At 40.2% G+C, this 21,137-nt stretch overlaps 1 protein-coding gene across 5 annotated transcripts in view; it reads right to left on the minus strand.

Moving 5' to 3' along the window:
- tcf12 (transcription factor 12) overlaps positions 1 to 21,137 on the minus strand; it is a 77,248-nt gene that overhangs the window by 39,411 nt on the left and 16,700 nt on the right. For all 5 annotated transcript variants that reach the window (XM_069693530.1, XM_069693529.1, XM_069693527.1 and 2 more), the window contains exon 5: positions 20,922 to 21,024. In XM_069693530.1, coding sequence (XP_069549631.1) covers positions 20,922 to 21,024 — 103 coding nt within the window. The remainder of the gene's footprint in view (positions 1 to 20,921; positions 21,025 to 21,137) is intronic.

The raw sequence follows: 21,137 nt of genomic DNA on the forward strand, positions 1-21,137 counted from the left end.
GACTGGCCTCTGTGGCTTTTGTAGTTCACAGACCGTCGACTGCTGGTTATTAAACAGCTATGTCAATCACCGTAATGCCAAACTGAAAGTTGAAGGGAGTTTGGTCTCCCCTCACATGTTGTCCACATCAATGTGGTGATTTAAACCAGTATCTCTACTGTCATAAATCCATTTCTCCAACACCTTGTCTGCTGCTGTCAGTCAGATGTCTTCACAGTGGCACAGCAAATAAAAACTCAAAGCTTTTAAAGCAGAGATCCACAAGCATGCTGCGAGGTGCCGAGTTCTGTCAAGGACCTTGAGATAAGACGTGATTAATGTTCATGTTTCTTTTTTCAGGCAACTTAAATGTAAACGATGCACAATATATATTATATTGACATAACATAATAAATAACATGTATGCATGGAAATGCCCATATCTTTGTATGGTCTACATCAAAACACATTGCATTCCGTGAAAATGAGACTTCCTCAGGTGCTGTTACAAGAACTAAATGTACTAATACTATTCAACTGACCAAAAGCAAAACATGTGCTCCTCTAAAACAATGTTATGACTCAGAGTTTTCAGTATGCAAAGTGTGTTTTCCGTGAATTCATTTCTGATAGTGACAATTGTTAGAGTCCTTCTATCAGTGTCACATCCTGTGTGCACACCTCAAAGAAAAAGCTCCCGAGCAGCCATCAGGGGAAAAACACAACTTAAAGCACACAACACACATGAATCATACTCATCACAAAATTCACACTCAGCAGTTTTTCTCCCCTGGAAAAACAAACAAACAAACAAATGAGAGCTCCTCGGGGAGAATGATAAATAACTTCAACAGCGTCGTACATTATTTTTGTCACACTTCCAAATATTACAAGCTCAGACACGAGTGTTGGAACTAAATTCTGTTTACTCTGGGGACAAGGTAAATATTTTTTGTGAGTTTAAAACCTGCATAGCCTGGATCTTTTCTTACACAATGACTGATCTGAGCATTGCCTCCACAAGCGCAGGTGAACAGAAGCACGTCTAAGAGAATTCACTTGTGCTTATCTGAGCAGTCCTGCAGGAGACAGTTGTTCTGCATCTGTGCAGACTGCCTCTGGAGACGAAGGGAGCTGAGGAAATCAGGGGAGATGGTTTAACTGGCAAAGCGGCTTCTCCTGTAACAACAATGTGATACAGCTCTGAGCCATCAGTTTTGCAAAAGGAAATAGGATTAAGTTGTCGGTTACCACCAACGTTCACTAACATGGCAGGATGATGAAACATCTCTGACAGAATTTTTTTATTTCTTTATTTTCTGTCTAATATGTAAAGCTGGAAAGTTCCACAAATTAAATTCCGTTTCATTCCTAAAATGTCTTCTGAGGGAAAGGTCTGGTCAAGTGCAGAAGTTAAATATTCATTACCAGCATGCGTTTTGTCACACACACGGTGTCTGACGTGAATAATTGATGGTCACTGTTGTACTTTCAGACCCGACCAGCAGACAGATGTGTTTCTGAAAACATTCTACTCTATGACACAGAGAAGCAGCCTCACCCTGACAGCTCCACACAAACTGAGGAGCCTGGAAACTAGCACACACAGGGTCCAGCACCCAATTAACAGCGTAGCCTAAACTACATACAACACGTGCAGGAATATACAGTATAACCAAGGAATCACATATGCTAAACACCAGAAATTAGTGCATTTGTATGTAAAGAGATGCAGTCATTTTCTCGACAAATAATCTGAGTAGAATGCTTAAATAAAATTAGCAGTTTCTTAAGGTTGACAAAAACCTTCTCTAAAACACAGAGTATGACCTGATACGTTCACAAATAACATCGTAAAACCGTGAGAAATCCTGATGTGCAGGAAGTGATGAGCTGTAAAAAAAAAAAAAAGTGCCTATGGATACAATGTCCGAAGTCTCAATCAGTCCAGCCTCTGTTGTATGTCCTTTATTTCTCTCTCGCACTCTGCACAAATTTCTGCATGAACACTTGAAATGTGATCAAATAATCTCTTTTTCTTTAAAGTGACTGACCCATGTTTTTTGGATGTTAGAATTGGACTTACTAAATCCAAAAAAGAGCACCGCGACAGTTGTTAAGAGAGAACTGAATTTAGACAGAACTGGTGCAGAACTTTGAAACCTATAATTAAAAGTACAGTACTGGCCAAAGGTATTAAAGTCTATTTAATATGGAAGAATAAATGACACCACTCTATTACAATAATTAATGGTAGTTAATCACCTCGCTCTTATTTGTGTTCCTTTAAGGCAGAGGTATTTCAAGTGTGAGGGGAGAGTTTGGGGCGATGCTTTAAGTGAAAGAGACAGGTGCATGCAGGTGCTCTAAAAACTACAGGAAGTTAGTTATTGTAGTTTAGACTGCTGATTTGGCCTGCGAAACAACACCGTCAGCAGTTGGGAGATGTTGGGATTGGCTGTGACACAAGCAGTGTAAGCACATAAAAACCCTAAGTATCCGACTGCAGCAATCTGCGTCAAAAATAGCGCTTCTTCTCTGAGTCAGGGCTCAATTTTGAACACACACAGACATGATACTCATATTTATATGCTGAGTGTGACATACACTTTGTAAGAGATGATTACCTCCACCATAATATCTATAGCAAACAAGGGATCCATAAAAATAAAATGCTCTTGTAACTACAGACATACAAAATATACAACCACAAGTTGGAGTCAAAACTGTCACTGCAACAGAGCCACACATTGCTGAGAAACTAAACCCAGCTAGAGCCCCTGTGTGACCACCAGACATGGCAGCCCCTCATTCAGACCCGTCTCTGCCGTTCATGAATCAGTCAGCAGGAAGAGATGGATTGGATTTTACTACCATGAACAGAGGTCATGGATGAGCAGGTCTATTGGCTTGTTTAGACTGTCCTGCTGAAGATGCAGCAGTTCAAACCACTTTATCTGATCACGTATCTAAATGCTGCTCTCAGCAACTGAAACAGCTATTAAACAGTCTGTCAAAAGCTGATCATCACTTTTAAAGTCAGTTCCTGATGTCAAGTGTGCAACAAAAACACGGTTTATATCGTTTTTTAGCATCTTAAACTTTAAAATGAAGCGACAACCCCAAAACCCAGCCCTGCTTGAAAAAGAGCTACAGAAATTTGCACACAGATTTCAGTAGATTTCATATTTATGATGCTGAAGTAAAGTAGAACAAAGTGATATATCAAGGGGAACATATTGCTAGGTTGGCCAGTTCCAAAGCCGGGAGCCTAAATTAGCTGAATAAAATATCATGCATGGACACAATCTCCTGTCTGAAGCACAAATACTGTGGAGTTCATTGTGAGGAAAAATAGGTCACTATATTAAAGTTTATTTCCCAATAAATAAACAAACCTCAGAACGAGTTGTTAAGTTGTGCATTCCTTGACTGAAGTGTTTCAGTTTGAAACGCTGGTTTATAAATCAAAGACCCTTCCTACTGTGAGGAAAGCAGAAACAAATAAAAACAGGATTTATCTGTTTCATGTGTTGCAGGCTTTTTATTAGGTGTGTTTTGTTTCCCCTCCTCTGAGCAGGCCTGTGTGATCACAACCTCACAACAAGAGCAACACTAATATTGTTATTATTATTTCTTGAGCACGCCCATTTCTTCTGCGCGGCTCTACGTGGGACGAAGATGTGTTTTCTTTTTGTGTCATGGGCTTGTTAATGAGTCTAAAGTGCAGTGATTGATATGAAACAAAATTCATTATCTGCCTCAAAACATCAGCAAGCGATATAAAATGCAAAAATCAACATTAGTAAAGTGGCTTAATTACTGCAATCACCATCAATAATAGAAATGTAAGTATGCAGACTGCCATCACTCACTATATCCCCAATGCAAAGAAAAATCAATCTCATGAGGAAAAAATTCCATCAATTCTGATGACAATATTTGGTGAAGCTGCTCATTAGCATATCACTCAGAGGTGTGAAGGTGTAGCTATAATTGTGACGCATTTCACTGCAGACGACAATCTATACTCAACAGATCGTGCTGCCGGTAAAATACCAGAAAGAAAAATAAGAAAGGTGCAAATATTTCTAAGGGAAAAAAATGTTGTGTATCAGCTTCTCATATTTACATACGGCTCTGTATCTCACTGGCAGATTTGCAAAGGCTCGCTGAAGCTGGAAAGGCTGCATCTGTGAGCAGCCAGTGTCCAAAGATTTAAAAGCACTGCTAAAGTTGTGAAGTGCAGGGACTTTGTAGCAAAGCATACTCCGGTGTTGATTCAAGTTTAAGACGCCTGAGGTCAAATTTTTTCACAGTACATAAATTATCATTGCTACTGTAATGTCTTTGTCACCAGGAAGCAGGGTAACCTTAATAATTTGCCTGTATCTGGCAAATGATTTGGCTCCCCACGGTCCTATTGTCCTAGTGTGGTGCTTCGCAGCAGGGATGGTGTTATCTGTGCCCAGTTTCTGCTAAATATAGCACTTTGTATTACATTTGGAGTTCAAGTGTTCTTCGGCCAGATCCAGCAATTGTTTGCCTCATGCTTTCAGTCTTTTGCTGTTTTTCCAGACTCCAGGCTGCTGCCATGTGTCTTTCATCAGAGGTGGTTTGTTTCTGTTCATTCTGCTGACTACATTTTAGAAATGTTTCACTTATACATGAACTTTTAGCAAGTTCTCTGATTGCAGTGAAGGTAGTGCCTATTTATGTCAGGGATTCTTTAGGTTCATGGTGTCTGCCTGGGTGTTCTGGTTGGTTGGGGTGAGCATCTCCAAGTCTTTAATTTCCTTATTTCCTAATTAAGAAACCTGCTGTTCTCATCCTGCATTACATTCAATACTGTCCTATTTTTACTGCTGGTTGTTACACACTCCACACAGAGACCTCTCCAGATTCAACTCTTTCTCTTTCACTTTCCTCAACCAGATGTTTTTCACTATTGCATAACTTTAAACCAGAAACCTTACAGAAACAAGCTTGCTTCTTGAACTGCTTCAAATTGCTTTCCACTCGCTTTATTCTGCAGAAACTACAGTATAAAGTACCAATGATGTCAGACCACATGATTGATCACCGTTGAGAGGAACATTTTGCATCATAGTCATCTTTTTTAAGCATTATGCAACCAACACACTTTGGTTTTGATAGGAGCATACTGAGATTCATTTTGAGACTTATTTTTGTCAAGTATACACATTAGTTGTAATTCTACAAATGATAATAATTTACAAAAATGCATAACAAAGAATTTACGATTTAAAAAGCAACAATTGATTAGCAATTGTTAAAAAAAACTGTCTGCATATCTCGGTAGGCAAGAGCATGTCCATATTGGTTGTCAAAAAACACTTTCGTGTTTTGACTGCTGAATTCAACAAATTACACAATTATTGATTACAAATAAAGTAACTAAGTTGGAGAGATATCTTCAATCAAATTTGGACTTTGAATCCATACTTAAACTAGCTTGTGTTTAAAAGAGTGAAAATTGTGACTAATTTTTGAGTTCACTTCAGCCTGAAATACTTGGAGCAGTGATGTTGAATCAACATCTTTGAGTGTGGAAATCCGGCTGAAAGAAAAGGCAAGTTGGCCAGTCATTCACAGTGTGCCTCCTTATCGATCACATAACCGCAGTACAGCATAGCGTGGCACTGTGTCGAGCCCCTTATTTTGATAATGTGAGAGGTAGTGACCTCAGCGTCTCCAGGGATCAATTCAAAACCCTTGCCACAAAAACAGCCAATTAGTGAGTGTGCTTCACCGCCTCTCAGATACATTCCACGGGCCTCTTTTTTTTCCATTCAGAGAACAAGTCCATTTTCCCTGCTCCGAGGAGAGCCAACACCATGAAAACAAACACATAATACAGGATGAGGAAATGCTGTTAATGTAGAAACCAAATGGACTTATCACACGCCAGCTCACTTTTTTTTCTTTTTTCTGTTTGAGCCAACATGTGTTTGCTGTTGGTGTCCGTGCTATGTTTCCATATACTGACTTCCATGGCACCTTACCAACATTATCTCTATAAAGTTATTAGATCCTTTCTTCATGGCAAAAATAAACACTCTGATTAACTTCTTAGCATTTAAACTCACGACCTAAATATTGTTATACAGCTTTGTGTTACTTCTTTCTGTTGGATTGCATGGAAAGGAGTTTGATACAGGGACCGGACTGTGAGATGATTAAATAATAAACTGTCAATAGGATACTCTCTCCTATATAAAACTCAGGTTTTGGCCTGTCTGGGTGCCTTGAAAGTAAAATTAGACAGGCTCCATGGTTACTAATGCATTCCTCTGGCAACCAGAGACGGCACAGTGACACATCAGATGTACACTCACTAACTCGCTCACTTTTCACCACATTTAACATTCCTCCCTTTGTTTCCTTCTCTTAAGAGTTTGTGTACATCCATCCTGTCAAAGCTGTTTGATGCGTTTTTTTTTTTTTTTTTACAATAAATGAAAGCTGTCTGGATTAGAGGTGAGGTCATCGTGGATGAGGAAACAGAGAAGGGAGGTAGTGTACAAAATCAGCTTCCTCCCTGGCTGGCAGAATACCGTCTATAGTAAAGCATTAGGAACAACAGTAGGACAGAGGAAGATGATAGAGCCACAAAACACTTAAGAAACGTGTCTCCCTCGCCCTGAGCTCAACGTTAATTTCTGCATACAGCCTTGTCAGCACTGACATTATTCAAAACAGCAAGAGCAAATGTTAATGAGTTCATATTTGCATATTAATTTTTTTCTTTGTTGAAATGTCACTGATTATTACATAGTATGATGATAAATGCATCTGCTCATGCAGCCTGATGTGTAATTAGCCATTAGGTGGAATGAATAGATCAATTAAAGGCGAGGGACAAGGATTAAGAGAAATCAAACTGGGAAGAATGCAGGAATGAGAATCGAAATAACACATTAGTCTCAGGAGAAAAACTGCACTGCTTTTATATGGAGTTCCAAAAGATCACTAATCAAGAGAAGGTGTCTAAATCAGCAAGATCAAAGATATCCCCCATTTTACTGCACATTCGTTAGCTCTGAAGTATGATTTTCAGAATCAGGAGCTGCTGCCCTTTGCACTAGCTGAACAGTTTATTTTCTCCATCTCTGTGTGAGCAACGGGATGTGGATTCCCTGATTGTATTTATCCCTCCCAGGATAATCAAGTGCCATGGCTCGGTCTATTTGAATTTTTTCTAACACGGTAAAAAGGAAAAAGGGGGAGCAGGACAGGGGAAAATGTTTTCGCTTGGCCTTTGCCTTTTTCCGAGCCCAACTATTCTCCAGCCAGTGCTTGTTATTCACAAATGAGGAAAAAAATGCATTACTGCAGACCAGATGGGAACATTCCACATGACCAAACCAATCAATCACCTTGGTGGGACGCAGGTGTGACACAGCCGTGCAGCAACACACCATTTCACAGTCTATCAGGCACAAACACATGGTCACCAATCAATGGCACCCTGAGGACCCATGAGGAGGGGTGCTTCTCCGTAGCCTCTGTGGTTCATAGCTGATGACTTCATAATCACACATCCATTCTCTCAGAGGAGAAAGGGGATGAGCTCCCCAATAACGTCTCCCACCATGTAAACACCAACACTGTAATGGAGGCTGCTTTAGTAGGGACAATAACATGCTCCCCTGAATCCCACATTCACATGTGATATCGCTGCTTTCATCCCTGTCAGGTTGAGAGAGTGCTGTCTGGGGAAACAAGAGCACGTTTAACAAGCTGAAGAAATGTCCTCCAGTTGGCTATTGGAAATCAAGTCAGTGTGTAACATCAAAGTATGTGTTGATGTTTAGTGTTTGGTGCCAAACAACTGTTGAACAGCGAAACAACAGAGTGCAGAGGAGAGGTGAAGGACAAGGAAAGATACACACATGGGTTAGGAATGCTGGTCCAGCTCCAACCACTGTGGGCATGTTTCCTTACACAGAAAAAACCCTGCAAACCCAAAACAGTCTGCAGTTTAAGAACACAAGCCTGCACTAAATAAAACACCATAAAACACCAAAACAGCCTGAAGGGGATAAATCGTTTGATGAGTACTCTCTGTGGGGATGCCATTGTATGTGGGCAAAAACTGCAGCAGCCATTTGAAAGAGTTTTGTTGATTTTGACAAAAAAAAAAAAGTACCTTCCCACCCCCGTATTTCTAGCAGTTAAGAAAAAGTCTCGCAGAGCCATGCTTTTCTCTACACTTCCCACACTTCACACTCTCGGGGCTGTGCCAGCGCAGAAAATGTCAGCCATTGTCAAGTGGGAGTAAAGGCGAAACAAATGTTTGCATTTTATTATCCAATCACAATCAACTATAGTCCAACAAGAGGGGAGTGTAACATTATCAAGTGTTTTGTTTGCCAGCACACCCAGCATGCACACAGGACGCCTGGGCAAGCAGTTGTGACCGTGAAAAAAAAATGGAGGCGGGAGTTAGAGGAGTGTTTGCCAAGAAAATCAACCAGCAACTGTGGGCCAGGCTTTCTGTGGCTCATCTTAACAAGGACTCAACCTGTGATGTGCTGACAAATTAAGTTGCTTTAGCAGAGAGAAACTTTACAAAGTCAACCTAAAACGGACCTGTCTTTGTTCAAGAGACTGAAGGGCAGAAATCAGGGTTCAATTTCATGCATTCATGTCAAAACAAAGAAAAGAAGCAGGATCTAAGAACGAACGTGTAATCCATCTGGGCCCAAATTGGATTCATGAGTTGTTGTTTTTTACTGTGGGGGATTTTACCAAAATCAATCCTCAAGTTCATCCCCTTTGTAAAAAAAATGCAATCAGACCAATTAAGAATATCAATTCTTAATGTTTACTGAAATGTTTTATTTGTTGTTTTTGTTGCATATCGTCAATGCCTTCAGTTGATTCGATTTTTCAACGATAATGTTTGCATTACAATGTTTTTTAGTCTTTTGCATTAAGGCTAACAGATTTTTCTTTGATAAAAAGTATTTGAATTGGGATCAGCCGTGGATGTAAGCAACAGGCATGTACAGTAACCCATATTGTCAGGTTAGATTATGGACACAGAGCTACTCATTTAGGCTGGCCTGAAAACAACTGGAGCTCAGTCTTAATGACCTAAAGACAACATCTGTAAATTCCAGAGGAACTAAAGTCAATGATGACACTGTATAATATTTTAATCTTAAACAACGCATTTGCTATGTATAGAGATCATGTGAAAAATGAGTAACATACAGACAAAAATGGTTGAACGGTCTATTGACTAGTCTGGTTTTCTGAAAAGAAGATTTGGAACTCAAAATTTGAAGAGTCAATGGTCACTGTTTTTTCATTTGGGTATATTCTGAAGCTGCACACTTTAAATAAATAAAACAATTAATGCTGTCAATAAGGCAACATCAAACACTGAAATCAGGAGACTTTAATTGTTCTGCTAACAGTAATTATTCTGAATGAATCATTTCTCTTTTTGTAATATGCTTGTATTAAATAATCTCTAACATTTTTCTTGGCATCAGCTGCAGGCAACATGAGGCGAGAGAGAAATGAGAGAACGAAGCGGAGGGGGATGTGTGTGGGGGTGGGGGGGTGAGATAGAGAAGCAAACAAGCACAATGAGTCTCTGACAGAATTTGGGTTTATCAAAACTTCTTTTAACCACTGTCCAGCAGAGAAGATCTTTAGAAGACAGAATTTCCCTTTTTTTGTTGTGAAAACATCTGCAGACATATGTGTGAATATCATGCACGAGTATCTTGAGGCCTAATAAACTGGCTGATCTTCGCCTTGCGAATGCAACATGCATAACAAGTATTCTCTCCAAAAAAGGCAGTGAGGTGACTGAAACACTTGAACACTGATTATGAATATAAATGTGGTGCTCTGACCATTATAGCTGCTTCCTAGAAACTTGTTATGTCATACAACCTTGGCCACACCACCGCTCTTCTATCCTCTCTGGAGAGACAGCCCTTCGAGGCCTGCTGATCTACAGCTGATCTTCTGCAGCTGGGCAGCCTCGCCAGTCGCATGCTGGGGGCCATGGTCTGAAGAAGGAAGGCAGGGGCCGGGCAGGGCCAAGATGGGGCTGTGAGAAGCATGGGGGTGGTGATGGTGGTGTGTGTGTGTGTGTGTGTGTGTGTGTGTGTGTGTGTGTGTGTGTGTGTGTGTGTGTGTGTGTGTGTGTGTGTGTGTGTGTGTGTGTGTGTGTGTGTGTGGGAGGGGGGGGGCGGGGCAGGGGCGGTGGGGGGATTTACACCCTTTTCAGCTCGTCTGCAGCTCTTCATGCTCCACTGACCGCAGTAATAGATAAGCACACCCTGCAGCTCTGCATAATGACCGGCTACATCCACTAAACTGTACTGCACACATGTCCTCATTTTCCCTTCTCCGATCTCTGCCTCACCATAACCACGTGTGTGTGTGTGTGTGTGTGTGTGTGTGTGTGTGTGTGTGTGTGTGTGTGTGTGTGTGTGTGTGTGTGTGTGTGTGTGTGTGTGTGTGTGTGTGTGTGTGTGTGTGTGTGTGTGTGTGTGTGTGTGTGTGTGTTATGAACGGCAAAGTGGGAAGAGGGAGCAGCATTGGCAGCACCTGTGACCCACACTGTACTGCAGACTGAGCGCGCACCTGAACAGCACCTGGCCACAATCACAGCCCGGATCTGAGGAGGGTCTCCCGTGGGACGGAGCATTAGCACATGACACCTGCCCCAGTAAAAACACACTGGGGATGCCAGTGTGTGATGTGGGATTTGACACTACGTGAAAAGCCTTGAGGAACAATTAGACATGAAAAAAAAAAAAAGGCTGGAAGAAATAGATTCTTCCTCAACGCAAAAGACCAACCAGTGAAGAATGGCAGTTTTTTTGTACCTTAAAGATACAATGTCGCTGAAACAACTCTATGTTTGGCTTCTACAGGTTTAAGAGAAACAAAACAATGAAAATAAATAAGTTTTGGGTAAACAGGTGGGAGGACCAATAGAGAAATAGATCATTTTCACTGCAGCATCACCAACACTAACATGGTGCAGATCTTTAGTACAAGCTCACTATTATTATTATTTCTTTTACCAACATGTATTACAGCTATGAACACCCTCGAGTACACAGACAGATACATATTGTATGATTTCCTTATTATGACAAGATGCCAATGCAAGCCAGTAATAATGATCAGAGGTTTTTATAGATCAGCTTACAACTAAAAACAACATAATGTCACATACTGCAATTCACACAAGTTTAAATGGACTCTGTTTTTACAAACATTAATATTGCCCGAGTTTAAGAATAATAAAGGACTACTATGAAAGCAGTAAGCAAACATTTAACAATTAAGTTACCAGAGGTAAATTATTTTTTAAACTGTAAAAAATGTGGCATGAGATGAAAATCTAAGACTCCTGTAAGATTTAGGGCTCACGAATGTCACTTTATTAATTTGATCTTGTGGATCACATTTTTGATTGTACTAAGATCAGAAATTACTTTAGACAAACTGGTTTTACATTTCTTTCTTGAAATTGAGCTGAGGTTTAACATCCTGTGAAGTATGTTAGTTTTGCAGCTCAAATGCTGAATCACTCTCTAATTCTTTAAAATCTTCAGGATTTCATAATCAATCGAATTAAAAAGTGCTTTAAAAAAGGAGTTAATACGATAAGTATTCAATATTCTAAATTCAAATATACCTTCCCTTCAAATCTGGAACTGCTTCTGTAAATGCATTAATGAGCTGCCTGGCTGATGTCAAAACATGGCTCTCGCAAAATCTTCTATGCCTTTCGCTTTTCAGCTGTTACACCGGACAGTGCTTCATTGTGTCTTGGCCCCATGGCAACCCACTGTAATTTCCATGTTAAGAATCTGGGTGTGATTTTGGACTCATCTTTTAAATTAGATCTCCAGATTAAATCCGTTGTCAAAGCCAGTTTCTTTCATCTGAGAGCTTTAGCTAAGGTCAAGTCCTTTCTCTCCTCGAAAGACCTGGAGAAAGTTATTCATGCTTTTATCTCCTCTAGACTGGACTATTGTGATTCTTTGTATGCTGGAACAAATCTTTTATCACGCCTTCAGTTGGTGTAGAACTCTGCAGCGAGACTTTTAACTGGTACACGCAGGCATTAATAAATTTCACCGATCTTAAAATCCCTTCATTGGCTACCAGTCCAGTACAGAATTGATTTTAAAATTGTAATGTTTGTTTTTAAGTGTCTAAATGGATCCGCCCCAGTTTATCTGTCCGACCTGCTGCAGCCCGATACCCCATCTTGCTCACTCAGGTCTCTCGACCAACAGTTTTTAGTTGTTCCTTGAACGAAAATGCCGACCGGGCCGACCGCGCCTTTTCTGTTGCTGCTGCTAAACTCTGGAACAACCTTCCCCTTCATATTAGGTTGTCATCCGCCTTACCAATGTTTAAAAGCCGTTTAAAAACCTATTTATTTTCACTGGCCTATCCGCTTTGATCTTAACTTGGCACTTTTGTGTGATTTGTGTTAGTTTGTCTTGATTTTAATGTTACTTATTTTATTAATCCAGTCTTTTTGAAGGTACGATTGTGTGTACAGCCTTGGTAAATAGTTTTGAGAATGACACAAGTATTGGTTTTCACAAAGTTTGCTGCTTCAGTGTTTTTAGATCTTTTTGTCCTATGTTACAATGGTATACTGAAAGATAATTACAAGCATTTCATAAGTGTCAAAGGCTTTTATTGACAATTACATTAAGTTTATGCAAAGAGTCAATAATTGCAGTGTTGCCCCTTCATTTTCAAGACCTCTGCAATTCGCCCTGGCATGCTGTCAATTAACTTCTGGGCCACATCCTGACTGATGGCAGCCCATTCTTGCATAATCAATGCTTGGAGTTAGTCAGAATTTGTGGGTTTTTGTTTGTCCACCCGCCTCTTGAGGATTGACCACAAGTTCTCAATGGGATTAAGGTCCGGGGAGTTTCCTGGCCATGGACTCAAAATGTCGATGTTTTGTTCACCGAGCCACTTAGTTATCACTTTTGCCTTCTGGTAAGGTGCTCCATCATGCTGGGAAAGGCATTGTTCGTCACCAAACTGTTCTCGGATGGTTGGGAGAAGTTGCTCTCGGAGGATGTTTTGATACCGTTCTTTATTCATGGCTGTGTCCTTAGGCAAAATTGTGAGTGAGCCCACTCCCTTGGCTGAGAAGCAACCCCACACATGAATGGTCTCAGGATGCTTCACTGTTGGCATGACAGAGGACTGATGGTGTATATGTGCAGCACTTTGGGCAACCTTTGTTGTGTTTTAAAATGTGCTATACAAATACATTCTGATTGATTGATTTGATTGATTGCTCGATTTACAAATCTACCGATTGATTGATTGATTGATTTACCGACCGATTGATTGATTGATTGATTGATTTACCGACCGATTGATCGATTGATTGATTGATTGATTGATTGATTGATTGATTGATTGATTGATTGATTGATTGATTGATTGATTGATTGATTGATTGATTGAATTGTGGTAAGTTCGATGAGGGACTCAGTGCAAATCCCAAAACATTTCTGTCGCCTCAGTTTATTGTTTGTTCACAGGAACAAACACACAACAATGAAACATTTTAATAAGTGGCTGTCAAAAAGAAATCCTCCATCTCCCGGTCACACCGTCCACCGTCTGCTGCATGGACATGGACCAGAGGAGATCTTGTCCTCCCGATTCATGAGGGTTGTTGTTTTTGTACTCCGGTGTAACGTTACAATCACCGACCCTCTTGGTTACATGTACCGGTACCGGTCCGGATAAACGAGCCCAACTACATGTGCGGGAGGCTGCAGAGAGCAGGTGGAGGAGGAGGCGGAGGGTCATCAGTGGAAGAGAAAGACTTTCGGCTTGACCTGAGCAGGTTCATTGACGTGATATAATGAATTGATGTGATGTAATGCAGCATTGTTCATGTTGCAGTCGTTACAGAACTAAATCAACTCCTCCGCTCTTATTATCTCCACTATTGTAATGCAGGTCATTAGAAGTAGTTGGAGACTCACTGTCTGCTGTCTCTGGTGTCCAGTTTTAATCCTGTGTTACAGATCAGGGGGACAAGCTGGATTTGATTGCATCTGTATGTTTCACTCATTGGACAAATAAATTCTGATTCTATTGTGTTTTCCCAAAGCAGGCTGATCCATCCACCAGAGAGACAGAGTGCTAGTGGGACATCATGCATAAAGTCACTGAGAAGTTGGATGTCAGACGGACCACTTAGTGTGAAAAGAACTGCAGCCACAAGACTGTCATACAGAACACTGAACACCTTCCAGCGAGTGGGCGGAGCTTCCGCTCCTTCAGGACACACCCCCACAGTCTCAGCACAGAGAAGACTGATGATTTTCTCACCATTTCAAACTCTAATTTAACATATTTGTCTGGGGGGGTTTTTCATTCAAATTTGGATGGGTAGTTAACAACTCATACTTCTGTGGTGTGATGAACTTAAAACTCATTTTCATTTCTACTTTACAGCATCTTTAAATAATTAACAGAAAAAAAACAACTCTGAAATAGAAACTTACATGTTGCAGTGTTTATATAAAAATGACAAAGAAGTCCATAATTACTATTTTTTTATGATCGGCTCAACTAATATGTGGAGTCTTTGAGGAGGGTAATAAAGAGATTTTCTCCTCTGTCTCTGACATACAGCAGTGGATGAGACAACATGTAGCAGCCGCACAACTGAGCAATCACAGTCTGGTGGTCACGTTAAGGTCACCTGTGTATGTTGCCAGACTGGGAGCCTTGTGCATGCGGCTGTGCGTGTGTTGTTGATGACAGCATTAAGCTGATTAGTTTTTTGCCAGGCTAAAGCTGTATGAGTAATATACATGAAGCACTCCAGAGGAACGTGAGTGTGAAAACTACAACTCAGCATTTGTGATATCACGCCCTCAGGCACATGGTGGGAAAGAACTGATACAAAAGCAGGGAGCAGTGAGAAATGTTAGAGTAAGCAATACCAAGATAAACCCAGGAAATGTTGCACAATTTGTTTGTGGCTTTTCTTCATCTTGATAAATTTGTAGCTACAACTATGATGTCTTTATGTTTCGCACAGTCCAATCATTGTGCTTGCGTTTCTACCCAGGCCAACCTAAACACAAAAGCGAATCACACTATTTTAATTGAGTAGAGAGAAGTTTGAAGTACAAGATGGAGCAAGCCGGTGATGAAAGTGTATGTTTTTAGATATTAACATATAGAGTATTTAGCCTGAAAGAAATATCAAACAAATGGACGAATAATTCTTCTTTTTTCTTTTGATGTCCCTGTACAACATTGAGCCTCATTCACTAATATGTGTGTAGAAATGTTCTTACTTTGCGCACAAAGTGAGAGCGCACGCAAAATATCCGAGGGATTCATGACACGTGCGTACCGGCCAATTTTGTTCTCACCACCTTGCGTATGTTAGTGAATCACAATCCTTCTAAATTGACAGGCAAGTGTCCGCACTCTTCAATTAGCATACTGACACGCCCCCGTTTCTCCATATAAGGACACCGGTTTGTCTGGAGCTTCATGAAGAAAGCGGTGAAGTGAGTGAAGAGAAGTTAACAGAGGTGGCAACAAAAATTAAAAAGAAAAATTCTACAACAGCGGAAATTGAAACAATAGTTTCTGAGATGGAAGACAGAAGAGGCACACGTTTCAAAAGTGTTTCCTCAAGAGTAACTATGGTTAAAAAAAAAAATCGTGGTTGAAGTTGTGTTGTCGTTACAGTCTGCATGTGGCACTACATCCATCTCCACCCCGCTACTCTTAATTGAATAAGTCCCAAAGTCCCTATCGCTTCACAACGTACTGGATATCAAAATAAACAGCAGAACTTATCCTTTCTGATGACACCTGTCATTCCTCTGTACGAAAAAGTGTTTTCAGCTCGTCCAGTTTTAAAATCACAGCTGACCTCTGTACTGTCTCCACCATAGGGCTGAAATTGCATCCCACGTTGTATGAAAGAAAATAATAATAACAATGTATTTATGGACCTACACTACAACTGATGTATTAGCCAATATCACAGGAGCGTATGCTGAATGGTTAGCCCCAACAATGACCAATAGATGAGCTTAAAAGTGAAGGTAGTGAAATTAATTTGAAAAAATTGCCTACGGTTAAAAAATATGGTTTTATATTAAAGTTGACGCAAAGAAACGCATCACAGACCACAAGAAAAAAACAGGTGGAGGACAAGAAGCACCTGATCTGACGGACCAGGACGAGACACTGGCAGCAATTATTGACATTATATTAATATCCAACATAAGTGCAATATATCCGAGAAAGTGATGACATCAAGCAAGAGTAGCCACAGGTAATTTATTTCAGAATTAATAGGATATTTGCAATTATCTGTGAATATGTGAATATCTTAATTAAGAGAATAATTGATACGGATTAAATGGCATCAATTTAATAGTTAGCCTATTTAATACATTTGGTCAGTGCATTTTATTTCTAAGACAACCAGGCAGTCATCATTTGTTCGTACGCATGGTCTAAAGTCATCATGGGATTCGTTAATATTTTGGAAAGAAAATATTGACGAATTCCAGATTTGTGCGTCAAATGTTCGTATGCACGGTTCAAGCATAGATTTGTGCGTATGCACTGTTAGTGAATGAGGTCCATTGTCTCTACTATTGTTTCCAATAAAGGGCCACAAACTGTGACTAATAGCAACTGTGAATGGCTTCATCAGCTCTGTCCTTCTAATTTGCATAGTAACGTTAAAGCATCATCTGAGGTCAGGGCAGAGAATCAAAAGGCTTCAGGGAAAAATAACATCAGTCCATTAGGTAAATAATGACAAAAAGGCAAACACTAAGTAATGTAGACTCATAAACTCGACTTGAATAAAAGAGTCGAGTGCAGCTTCTTCAGTTGTAGCTCATTGCCTGTGGTAATTGCCCAGATTGCCTGAAATCAGCCTCCCCCACTGACTTCCCAATATCGAGCTGACACCACAAGAAAAAAATCTCAGCAGGTAATTAGACGTAACCATTCTTTGTCAGGGCTATGAACTGTTGGCAACCCCTGAGTCTAAACAATTAGAACAAGTGAATGAGAGCCAACCCTCCACCACAGGACCTGCAGAAGACTTTAAGTGAAGCATTACAAAGAAAGTAACTTCAATAAAAAAAAAAAGCTGCATACTCTCACACACCTTTCTCTGCTATTTTCTGTCAATGACAATATATCTTATGCTGAGAAATCTAATAATAACAGCTTTCCAACTACAGCCATAAATTATTAAGAAGATCTGTGTGATCAATACTGTCTGTCAGGCCATAAGAATCCCACTGTGCTTCAAATCTCTTTGAATGATGTGTCTATAGCCTGCCTGAGTGTTGCCTGTGGGCCCAAACCATGTGAGGACTGGTTGAGTCACACAGACTCACATGGCTCAGTCTGAAAAAGTTTGTTTGTGATGCACATGAACAATGTGGCTGCCACCTGTCGGGCAGTATGTAGGAGGTTGGCGTGGGCGTTAGTAAGAGGATTGTAGAACCAGAGGGCGGGGCTAAGATGCACGTGAGGCCCAGACCAGCTGACCCATAGTCTACCCCTAAATGGGGACCCAGCCTCTCGGGGAGAGCAGTGTCATCATTAAGCACTCAGTGGGTCCCCGGCATTCAAAACCCCAAATCTTCAGCTTCCACACACGTCTTGTCTGAGACTGAAATAAAACAAAGCCTTTTCAGAGAAACTGTATATTTCTGTTTTAATGTCATTAAGGGCATGGTATTTATAAAAGAACAAGCCACACCATACTACTATATAATACCCACTATGACTGTTTAACCTCACCTCGCTCTTACTCCATTAAATATATACATCTTATAGCTAATCAAAATGACAAGATTCATGTTTTGAACCATGCCATAGCGTAAAGAAATTCTTGGTTACTGTGAGTCACACTATTCCTAATATACCCAATAATACTGACAGTATAATTAACTAGTCATTGTTACGGAGCGTCCACGTAGTCCAGTGTTTTTGTAGTCAGATATAGTAACAGTATGTGTCGGTGCTCATCGGAATATTTCAGCAGTACAGATGTCGGCTGGTAATATACAATGAATAAGTTCACGTTCACTGCAGTGAAGAAAATAGGTGAGATGTGACCTCTTCCTGAACTAGAGAATATAAATGTATATTAAAATGAGATTTGGTTCATTTTAATGTCACATGTGCATACTGTACAACAAATCTCAACACCATATTACACATGGCTATTGTTTATCTTTCATTTCTTTGATCTGCTTTTATTGCTTTTATTCTGAAGTTTGGTGGGCAGGCAGCAGCAGCTTGATCCACAGAGGCTGCAGAGGATGTGACTTTTACAGTAGTTTGAAAAATGGATTCAACATGAAGCGGCCTTTTTTCAAATTGTATCTCAACGAGTGTTCTTAAGTCTTTTTCCTTCCAGACTGACACTCTACATTGTGTTTAAACCCCAGAGATCTTCAGATAAAGGTCTTGGAACTATTGTCCAAGCAGTTTGTGTGTGTGTGTGTATTTATTCATTGCTCTTATTTTTTTCTAAAATAATTATTTTTATTGATCTTATTTTATGTATACGTATTTGTAAATTTTTTCATTTTGTGTGCACTTTTTTGTGTTTCTATGCTGCTGTGACAACTAAATGTCCACACTGTGGGACTAATAAAGTCTAAGTCTAGTCTAGTCTAATATGACAGCCAAACAGGAGAGAAATTACTTGATTAAAATGAGGAATGAGATTCCTTGCAAGTACATTGCATTTTCTCCAAAGGAAATTTCCAATCAGTGTTGCATTTTCCAATACAAATCCTTGTTCAGTTCTACTGTGCAGATAAACTAGACTAAACACATTCATAAAAACATGGGAATGTCATCAGGGTTATGGATTGGGCACTTCCAATGAGGAACAACACATTGAATAAGAGGCAGGGAATATGAAGATGTCCTCTGGGTCCTCACACACCAGGCTGACTGTTGGCCACCTTTGGATAGTTTAGAAATGTCTAAGCCATTCTTTAGTTTCTGTGACACAGTACACAGTTAAGGCGGACCTCACAGCAGCAGTTTGGCTGACTTGGCATGCTGAATTAGCAGCAAAGGACATCAGCGGAACAAAACTCTGGTATTTTGCCATTTCAATGCACCTTTTCTTAAGTTTTAGCTTGTGCTTGTTTTTCCCTTTTCGACCACCAAGCGATCATTTTATCCTCTTTGGCACTGATTGTGAACTAAGTACTCTAATCACAGCACTCACAGTATATATCGATGGTTAAAAAAAAGTCCCAGCTACAAGCATAAGTGTGTATTTCACTAGTGTGTGCTTGTTCTACCCTCTGCACTGATGACGAATAACCTTTCAGACATGACTTAATGAGGGTGCTGAAAACTCCATAAATCCATGTACACCCCAGATATTAATGTGGAAAAACAATTTAATAAGAAAACAGCCATGTTGAATTCCCAGCCCGAGATAAGCACAGGCAATTCCAAGTTTACAATCATGCTGTCTAAATCTGACATATCACTGCAGCAGATGACATCCATATTCTGCCGCTGGTGAGCATAATTATAGACGCAGCTGAAGTGGGGAGACATAGGCAGTGTGTGGGGAAACAGTCACGTGATCAATTACAAGAAAGATAACATTTTGTTTCAAATCAGCAACACCCATTTGTGAACTAATCGCTGTGCTTGGAAACCAGTCTCCTGGGCCATTATATAATGAGCTGACATGCAGTTCGCCATAAAACTGTCAAGTGCTTACATATTACAACGATGCCGGGCCATGGATCTTTAAATCGTAATAATGGCTGTGCATACAGCAAGCCAGTAATAGAAAATGTATGGAAGAAGGGGCTACTGATCAGTATCAAAAATGCAAAGAATCATGTGATTCACGGTTTTCTTGACCATTTAAACATTTAGGTGCAGCACTGCAGGTTTTTTTTCACAGCACCTGTAAGTCACTACAGCTTCACTAGAAGCTTTGTTTGAACAATCTTTGGTAACAATTGTTTTTATGGCAGGCAGTGCACTTTTTAATAAATATAGCCATGATGATGGTCCAAAATTACAAGCAAAGGCTTCGTTTTTAGTCAAATGACTGCCCATCACCCCCGACTGCTACACAGCACCTAAAGCCTCCAGAAACCAGAGAATTTTTTTTATTTGTGTTTAGGAGGAAAATAATGCAAAAATAGAAATAAATATACACAAATCAGTGAGAAGCTGATATTTGGAATGTGACAGGTCGTGTTCATGAAGGGGTGTCTCAGCGCTGTGGGGTTGCACTACATCAAAAAGGTTTGGAAGCACTGAGCCACATAAAAGGGAATCAGTACACGTCTTAAAATAAAACTAATACAAATTATAGAAATCTTCCAATTTACATCAGCAAAACAAGTGTTAAAATCAAACAAGCAACAAGGACAAGCAAAAATTGAATGAGCACCTTTCAATAATCTACATTAAACTCAGCAGTTTTAATATTTCATATATGAGAAGGTCTTTGGTACAACTGCTTAACCCCGACACCCACACACCACAAAGCCATGCAGCCAATGGAAGCTGCTAAGAGCGGTTTTGATGTCTAGCAGACCGCTTCTTATGACGGAAAGCTATACTGATGGCGTGATTTTTAGCCTGGGGGAGGGTCATTGCAGGAGGAGGAGAAGGGAGATGCAGAAAGAGGAGGGGGATTAGAAGAGGAAATAAAGGACAGGAGGAGATGGAAGAAAATAGTCCTGAGGCCTGACAAGCCTTTCAGTACTGCTACCTCCAGATGCATGATGAGCCTTAACCTCAATCAGGCAATTTGTTTTACACTTTGTCTTTTCACTGCCAAAGGGCATGTGAGGTGAAAGGAGTCACTTACTTACCCATTATGTTTGAGTTCATAAAAGGTGTTGGGGACAATCCTTCATGGGACACTAATCGACTGTCACTCAAATGATCGCTGTAATGAGGGCTGTCTGCGAAACCCTGGAGGAAGAGATCAGAATATTAAGCACATTAGTGGCCAACTTCAATAATTGTGTGCAATAGCATACCACTAATTAGTAAGAGGAGAGCACAACTGGTCCTTTATGCCAATA

The sequence above is a fragment of the Brachyistius frenatus genome, unplaced genomic scaffold (assembly GCF_029030835.1).
Source record: "Brachyistius frenatus isolate BFR_SWC_R1_liver_20210118 unplaced genomic scaffold, ASM2903083v1 Contig_15, whole genome shotgun sequence".
Classification (NCBI taxonomy): Eukaryota; Metazoa; Chordata; class Actinopteri; family Embiotocidae; genus Brachyistius; species Brachyistius frenatus.